Source organism: Mytilus galloprovincialis, chromosome 7 (assembly GCF_965363235.1).
Source record: "Mytilus galloprovincialis chromosome 7, xbMytGall1.hap1.1, whole genome shotgun sequence".
In the NCBI taxonomy this organism is placed as follows: Eukaryota; Metazoa; Mollusca; class Bivalvia; order Mytilida; family Mytilidae; genus Mytilus; species Mytilus galloprovincialis.
In genome coordinates this window covers 31174783-31184100 of record NC_134844.1, presented here as the reverse complement: position 1 = coordinate 31184100, position 9318 = coordinate 31174783, and the positions used below count along the sequence as shown (strand labels likewise).

The 9318-nt window shown below is 31.0% G+C and overlaps 1 protein-coding gene across 1 annotated transcript in view; it reads right to left on the bottom strand.

Moving 5' to 3' along the window:
* The window catches only part of LOC143084179 (uncharacterized), an 87883-nt gene that overhangs the window by 66454 nt on the left and 12111 nt on the right, over positions 1 to 9318 (bottom strand). The window contains exons 7-9 of the mRNA XM_076260589.1: positions 7657 to 7831; positions 1405 to 1594; positions 961 to 1169 (exon numbers count right to left, since the gene is read on the bottom strand). Coding sequence (XP_076116704.1) covers positions 961 to 1169; positions 1405 to 1594; positions 7657 to 7831 — 574 coding nt within the window. The remainder of the gene's footprint in view (positions 1 to 960; positions 1170 to 1404; positions 1595 to 7656; positions 7832 to 9318) is intronic.

The following is a 9318-nucleotide window of genomic DNA, read 5'->3' as shown; positions in this document are numbered from 1 at the left end:
TAATAAGCCTTGATCTTGAAGAAGTCTTTGTCACTGATCGAAAATTAAAAAATGATTAAAATTACAAATAACGGGATGCAGGGGTGCGAAAAGATCTAGATATATATACAATACAAAAGAATACGACTTTCATAAAAAGTTTTAAATTAAGTAGATTATGTTGAATATATAACTAAAGGATTTTCAGTTAAGGCAAAAATAAAACACAAGCAGCTATCTGAAACACCAAATCAGAATGAATAATTGATTAGTTTTCTTACATAATAAGTCGTTACCCAATGTTGTAAAAAGAATTAAGTATTGTCTAATTAAGCATACTATTTTGATACATTTAAACAATTGAACATTTTCTTATCTTATATATTTATTGCAGACCTTGTCTTGCGATTGAGTTGTTTGCTGTTGATAGTTCCCCTTTATCTGTCATAGTTTTCAGGATAATTTCCGAATACACAAACCTTCATTTAAGGAAAATATTTGGGATCATTTTGTAATGTAGAGATATTTATTGATTTAAACACTATGAAAAAAGGTTAACACGTTATCTACAGGGCGATACATGTAACTCATATAAGGGGGTTATTGACATTGTAATGCATGTAATGTTTGAGTAATTTGTAAAATATGGTAAAAAAGTATTTTTATTAGACAGTATTTTAAAATTTAGTGTGGCCAAGTATGGTATCAACTTGCATAGTAGTCCAAGAGAGAATGAATTTTTGAAAAATTGATAGAAAACTGACAAAAGAAGATATTAAAGGAAATAAAAAGTATGTCGATTTTTTCGTTCAGAGTCTCTGTCTATGACTTTTTTGTCAATCTCATTTTTCTCAGTTTGTATGGTATAATATAGTCTACACATTTTATAAATTAACGTATCTTATGGATATCTTACTTATTGTTTGTGATTTAGAATGACATTTTACAAAAGCAAAATCTACTATTGGTTTTATCACTTACATATTCATGTTCATATTTCCTAAGTGCATGAATTCCTGCCCTTTTTATCCATGGAGAGTTTGTAGAATTGATATGAGAGATAATGTAGTCATACGAGTGATCCATTCTTGCATTTCCAAGAGCTTCCAGTAGTATTACACGACGATGGTCATATTCTATTTGTTCCACTTCTGTTTGTAAAGATCTTTTTTGTCGATAATCCCAGGGATCTGCAAATAAATTATTTACAGACTATTTAAACTTAAAACCCAAGAAACAAAAAATCAGGTGCAGTTGAATGTTAAGAAAGCATAAACATATTTTTAGATTGAGGAGCAAAATCATATTTGAGTATAGGATGAAACAAGTTTTCGGAGTAATGTATCATACTAATTAATTCAATCCGGTGGTTATGGAAACTACATTCACAACAACCCCTCATTTAATGTGTTGAACTGTACAAACCATGCAATCCAATCATTCCATTGAACCTGCCGGAGATTTCCAAAGAACTATTTGTCCATCCCTTTTTGTATAACTTGTGTACTACAGATCCAAGAGTCAGCATGGCAGAGTTGTAAATATGTTTGTCAAATGATACGTTGGTAAATGTTCCATTGTGAAATACAATATCTTTCAACACGTTTATAACACTCTGAAAAAGTATGAATAGAAATAAAACAATATCTATAAAAATACATTTGTATAAGTTCTTCTTGAACAGTTATTTTGCTTCATTTTATATACGATCAATTGGAATGTTTAGTATTTTGAAATAGTTTTCCAATAAAAAGTTGTCAAAATGATAGCAAAACAGTTACAGTTACAATTATAAAATTGTAAAAACACTCTTTTGATTGAACGGTTCAAATGTTATTACACGATCAAACTAAAACCATAATCTTTGAATGTGGAGTGAAAAATCAAGCATATCGATGTTGAATTCCATTTAATAGCAAGAATTGAAATCTGCTATCCACGTTTACAAATCCATAACGAGATTGCTATACGACAAAAAAAAGATGTGGTATAATTTCCAATGACAAAGCTATTCACCGGAATTCAATTGAAGCTAATGTAAGCAATATACTCTTACTTCAAACATAGACTTATTTGCGGCTCTTTGTGTGGGTAATTTTGTGCTGTTTATATTTGTATCAATCAAGTCAAAGACTCATCTGTGTCAGTTTTGCTCTTACTGCTATGCTGTTTGAGATCTAATTTGACCCCGTTATTCTATTTTAAGAAAATGTCGTTATATTTTGGAATGGATCAAATTCCCGAATAAAATCTATAAAAAGCTTAGGAACATTCAATTAAAGTTTTAAAGTGTTTGGCAAAGTTGTTCCGAGAAGAAGATTTTTGAAAAAAAATTAAACTTTTATAAAAAAAAATTATTAACAAAACGTTTTAAAGGCAATAACTGCTTAAGGGATCAATTGACTATTTTGAATGTGTTTACTTATTTGTTTTCTTAGCTGAACTTGTATTGCCATTTATACTTCTCTCTATTAATCATTATATTAAACAAAATAACCGAAACCAATATCAAATATATTAAATGACTATTTCCATCAGTAACCCAACAATGGATTGTCGAACTTGTCTGAAAATTTGGCAGCAGATAGATCTTGACTCATTTATCACTTTAACCCTTTTTACTTTTGCCCTTACTGCTGTAGTGTTTTTAGATATAAGCCATAATCTGTTTTCGTCAACTACGTAGTATTTTTAGCCATGGTGGTCATGTTTGTTGATGGATCAACATTTCAAATACAATTTACAGGTTGCACTTTGTAAATACAGCTGTTTCTCAAAACACGCCTCTTTTGGGGAGTAATTGAATATTCATAGAAAATTCATTTTGTTTACATACTGGTTCCCAGTTATGCTCTCTGTGTTCCATATCGCAGAGACAGAACTTGGGAATGTTACCAGTAAATAAACACGTGCATATTGTTTACATTGAAATCTGTGGTAACCTTTCATTCGAGGTAGGGGTAGTTAAGAAAATTAGTGTAAGTTTAAACTCTGAGAAGTTCAGGGCATATAAACGTTGAAAATATGCCGCACAGCCCTATATTTTGACCTTTGAAAAAAATTGTGGTGCATATGAACTTTCAATTCTAGGATAAGATTTTTTTCAAAACTTCATAGTAAAAGTGGTACAGTTTTAGCCGTAAAAGGAGTTCCTATGGGAAATTGCATTGTCAATATTTACAGAAATGCAACCTATATAGGGTGAAAAAGGGAACATTCAGAATTTAACCAAATTTGCTTTATTTCACAGATTTTAAAGAAATTAACTCAAATAAGAAGTTTTATAAATATTTAATGAAGATTGATAGAATCCTGGGCCTTAAATATGATGACTCAGCATAAATTCACAGTTTACAGTATTCATAGTTTACTTAAAGTCCTGGATACAAAATTAAATCATAATATTTGCATATTTGTAAGTTAAATTGTTAAGAAGTGCTTATATTTACTCTTCGCAGTCATTGAAACTCATAGATCCTTCCTGAATATTATTTATGGGGTATTTATGTGTCGTTTCGATAACCCAAAAGTAAGCCGCAACACCTAAATCTGTTTTTTTGTCACCACGGCATAATAAATACAAGCTAGAAAAACAAAAATATCTCAAGAAAACTTACAATAGTGTGTTCTATCCTGAATATGTACTAAATATTCCAAATTGCTAGTAACAGCAGAATTATTTAGGAAATTTGAGGCCCCAGGGGCAAGAAACATAGAAAATTGCCTACCCCCCGGGGTCATAAAATAAAAATTTAACTTGTAAATGCTATGATTTTATGTTTTTAAAGTTCTTGATATAGAAAACAATAACTATGCTTGGAAGTTATGCAAAAATCAAATGTTAGCAGTCATCTCTATAACATTTTAAGTGAATTTATATCTCAGACTGGTATCTGCATACATACAACTATTGCAAATATGGCTTTGTTTGAACACTTCTAGTATATATAGTAGCTAAATTGTGTCAGATATATGGTTAAAGTTGATACTGTTGTGACAAGAATTCTAAATTGACCATTTGAGGCAGAAAATGTGTTCTTTAATTGACAAATATGCATACAGTAAGATGTGGACTGGAGATAGAGGCTGGATTGGATACTTTATATAATCTTGAATGTTGTAATGATTGACTGCTAAACATTACATTTATGATATTCTGATATGCTTTCAATATGTTATCAAAACAGTTTTTAACAGGTTCTAGGCATTTTTTATCAGAAAATATGCAAATAGGGTAAGCTGGCAATAATTTAAGTCTTGTTTTCAAATTCTTTAAAAAATTGAAACAGGGAAGGGGGTATAAAATGTATAGTAAAGAAAAACTTAGATTATACACAGTGATTTCTTTAAGACTTTAATTCTGATAAATGAGTATTAATGTGAGAAAAACTGATTTTAGAGACTTTTCTATTTGAATAAATGTCTGTATAGGTTGCACTTTGTAAATACAGCTGTTTCTCAAAACACGCCTCTTTTGGGGAGTAATTGAATATTCATAGAAAATTCATTTTGTTTACATACTGGTTCCCAGTTATGCTCTCTGTGTTCCATATCGCAGAGACAGAACTTGGGAATGTTACCAGTAAATAAACACGTGCATATTGTTTACATTGAAATCTGTGGTAACCTTTCATTCGAGGTAGGGGTAGTTAAGAAAATTAGTGTAAGTTTAAACTCTGAGAAGTTCAGGGCATATAAACGTTGAAAATATGCCGCACAGCCCTATATTTTGACCTTTGAAAAAAATTGTGGTGCATATGAACTTTCAATTCTAGGATAAGATTTTTTTCAAAACTTCATAGTAAAAGTGGTACAGTTTTAGCCGTAAAAGGAGTTCCTATGGGAAATTGCATTGTCAATATTTACAGAAATGCAACCTACAAACAAGAAACCATCAAAAACATTTAGCTAAAATTTAGAGAAGAATTTTGAAAAAGTCAGAGACTTACCCGATAAAATGTAAAAAGGGCAAGAACTCCTTAAGGAGTCAATTTACTATTTTGATCATTTTAAGTATTTGTAGATCCACATTATTTGTACATTTTTTGCCATTTACTATCTTTTTATCAAAATATTAAAGATAATAAGGGAGCTACTATTTGATTTGTAAAGGGAGGATAGAAAAGATTTTTTTTTGTCCTGCATTGTTTTTAAGTTGTAATATCTGTCTTGTAAAAGGTTTCACTATATTCAGTCCTGCCTTTTGATTTAGTTTATATCGACTTTGTTTTACAAACATTGTCATCTTGTCATTTTTTATTACCAAGTTGCTAATCCTGTCCCTTTTTATGCTAAAAACTCCTGTCCTGGCTTTTTTTCAAATTTCATCCCCTTGTAAACAACACATGGTAGCTCCCTGACCAAACACAGTAAAATTTCATAAAAAATAAACTATTTCGAACAGTTACCCTAAAATGGATTGTCCAATTGGTCTGAAAATTCCAAGGCAGATATATTTCGACTTATTCATCACTTTCATTACCTATTACTTTTGCTTGTACTGCTTAAGTTTTTGAGATAAAGCTAAAAACTGCATTTGACCCAAATGATCTATTTTAGCCATAGCAGCCATATGTGATGATTGATCAAAACTTCAGAAACAATTTATAAACCAGTTGTCCTATGAAACACTCAGTTAAAGTTTACCAGTATTAGGCCTAGCAGTTTCGGATACAATTTATAAACTAGATACTGTAAGGAACATTAAGTTAAAGTTTAGATGGCAAAGTAGTTTCAGAGGATTCTTAAAATAGTTTACGACGACGACAGCAGACGACGGAGACCTAGTGATGGTAAAGGCTCACATCTGGTTCTCCGGGCCCGATGAGCTAATGTTATAACTTGTATATGGAGTTCAATGAAAATTTTGTAGATTTTTCTCTCGATTTTAAAGTTTTCTTTTGTAAAGGTTTGAAGATAATTGTCCAAAATTGTGAAAATGTTAATTAATGGACAATAACTGATGCATGAAATTATTAAGAATTGCAATTATTCTGATGAACCTAAGAAGAAACTTCGATTACCCTAGGTCTTAACGGTGGGTTTGTGTCACTTAGTCTATATTATATTTTGAATACTCGTACTGTTTGGTCGTTTTTCGTTGTTTGATTTTCGACTTATGAGTTCAAATATCCGTCTGGTATACTTCGCCATTCTTTTACTTGTAAATCTAGTCTTGTTGATCCTTTTATGATTTTAAAATTTTATCTCTACCTATTCTAATTTGTTTTAAATATATTAGTCAACAACGTTTGTGGGAATAGGACATCTTGTCATCTTATCAAAACATTCCTATAGTCAGGGAAGTGCAAATTCTGATTCTTGTCAAACAAACATACACTTCAAATAATTCCATGCACCAAATATAGTTAAACTATAGTATCTAAAACTAACAAATGAACAATACAAATGAGGTCAATGTCAGATAATGTCTGCCAAATAGACCGCTACACCCTACAATCATTCCATACACCAAATATAGTTGATACAATCACATAGTATCTGGTAAACAATCCTAGTCATGTAACTTTAACATTGAACACTGATTCATCCAATGGGATGTATGCCAGGTATACCTGACTGACGGTCAGAAAACCTTTCAAAAAATCCAATAAACTAATTCATCCAACTTCTTATTCACAAGGTAACAAGAATAAAGTACTTCTTCCTCTTGAGATATAAAGCTTTAAACAATTAATGTACTACACCTCCCATATTCAAATATCAAAATGTCCCATATTCTTCGCTATGCTTTGCAGGAGAGACAAAAACTAGGTAACATGGTTTTTAAAGGACAATTAGCTCTATAAAAAGTCGATCAATGATTTCCGGCAACTCTAGAGAATCGTACATATGTGAAGATTCTGCACATCATATTTGTTTTTTTCAAAGTTTGTTATATTAATTGAGATGGCAGCAAAAAAAAACATGATTCAAAGTCTATGTTCTGTTTAAGCTGTGTAGGCATAAATTTTGATTGGCAGTCTTACATGGCACAATTTCGAAACTAGATGCCTTATGCACGACTGTGGACCATGTTTGTTCAGATTAGCTGGATGTGATCCGAGGAGTGTACATCAACGGAGGGCAAAAGCTTTGTTCAAAGGTTTTAATACACTAAAATCCATTAAAATAGGTCAAAGACTAACATATACAATTGAGTGAAGTTACTTGTATTGAAAAGAAAATGTATTAAAAAAATGTAACTCATTACAATACAACTTGCACAGTATTGTACTACTCCCGTTTCAAAAATATTTGTTCACATTTTATAGAAAAGCATCTTAGTTTTGGCAAAAGTAAGAAGTAAAAAGACGTATACAGTATAAATGTCATAAAATAATGAAGATTTTTTCAATATAAAAAGGATATGTCTAGTTGCTGGCATCAGTGCGAAAGAAATGTTAAGCGGAGAGCAGACAATAGGTGTATATATAGATAATATCTTTTTGTAATTGTGGTATTGAAATATATATAAATGAATTTTAGTCTTAAACGGTCATTTAAATATTGAAATTACATGAAAACATATCTAAAATTATCTAAATTGACTACGTTTGAGACTTCAGAACAGTATTTTGAAAATGGAAATCAAACAAAGTAATAAGATAGCTATAAACTAACTAGTTCACTCTACTATAAACTTGTTTTTTTAAGACCCACATATAAACTAAATACCTGATGTGGAGGCATTTCCATTCCTGCCACGTGGATAAAAAATCTTTGAAACAATTTGTATTCTGGTTTTGGTGCTAAAAGAATTAACTGGACAATCAATTGCTGACTGTTGTTTGTTTTTAATGCTGCGAACGCATCCACCATTATTGCTTTGACCTCAAAATTCTTAGGATTGCTATAATATTTCATAAGAGTTTTAAAGAAAACAACTGGTTTTACATAACTGTACTCAGACATTATGTACCTATTGCATTATAATCATATAGTATTGAACCTCTAAAATGTGTTCACAAAGAAACAATATTAAATTATGATATTAAACACATTCAGATTTCTATAATATTTTTTACGAAAAGGAAGTATAATAAAATAAAATAGCAGCGTTTGAACATCTCCCATGTTAAACATATTTATCATATATCAGATTACATGCATATCATATATATATTTAATGGCATGTACTAGAAGAAAAAAAAATGTTTAATAAATATCTTACAAGAAATATATAAATGAGTTACCAACAATGTTAGTTTTTATATACTAGTTTTCAAACTATGAATCAACCCGTTAGATAGTTTGTCCACATCCTGAGGGTTTTGTGGTTTTGTGGTAATTTGGGATGGGTGCCTTCCGCTAATGCGTGCAATGGCAAATCAAGTTTCTAATTCTTTTTATTTCATGATTTCAGTATCACTGGCATACTTTTTGGTAAACTATGTTAAAACAGATTTACTGATTGGGAGCTGAAAGATAGGCATATTGATAAAAAACTTATTTTGACCACATGTTTATTAGATAATTTGGCCTTCATTTTTTTTTAATCAAAAGAATGCACATTTACTTTTCTACATTGGCTAGAGGTATAGGGGGAGGGTTGAGATCACACAAACATGTTTAACCCCGTCGCATTTTTGCGCCTGTCCCAAGTCAGGAGCCTCTGGCCTTTGTTAGTGTTGTATTTTTTTAATTTTAGTTTCTTGTGTACAATTCGGAAATTAGTATGGCGTTCATCATCACTGAACTAGTATATATTTGTTTAGGCGCCAGCTGAAGGATGCCTCATGGTGCGGGAATGTCTCGCTACATTGAAGACCTGTTAGTGACCTTCTGCTGTTGTTTTTTCTATGGTCGGGTTTTTGTCTCTTTGACACATTCCCCATTTCCATTCTCAATTTTATTTTTAAACTTATTTATTGAAATTCATATTTCATAAAGAAAAGAGGAAAATGTGTGTTTAATGTTCCAATCAGAGTCTGACAGATATCAATCAGATATATTAGGAATAAAAAAAAAACATTAGTCTTTAATAAGATAGTTTAAGGGATAAATGTAAAAAGTAACAAATAATCAGTTGATGAAGACAAATAGATTGGTGTCAGGTAAGCAAACATCACTTGAAACGTGCATCTGATGAGTTAAGCCTTTTTCAACTGATTTTTATAGTTCGTTCTTATGTTGTACTGTTATACCACTGTCCGTTGTTAGGGGGGTCCCGCTAACATGTTTAACCCCGCCACATTATTTATGTATGTGCCTATCCCAAGTCAGGAGCCTGTAATTCAGAGGTTGTTGTTTGTTCATGTGTTACATATTTGTTTTTCGTTCATTTTTTTACATAAATAAGGCCGTTAGTTTTCTCGTTTGAATTTTTTTACATTGTCT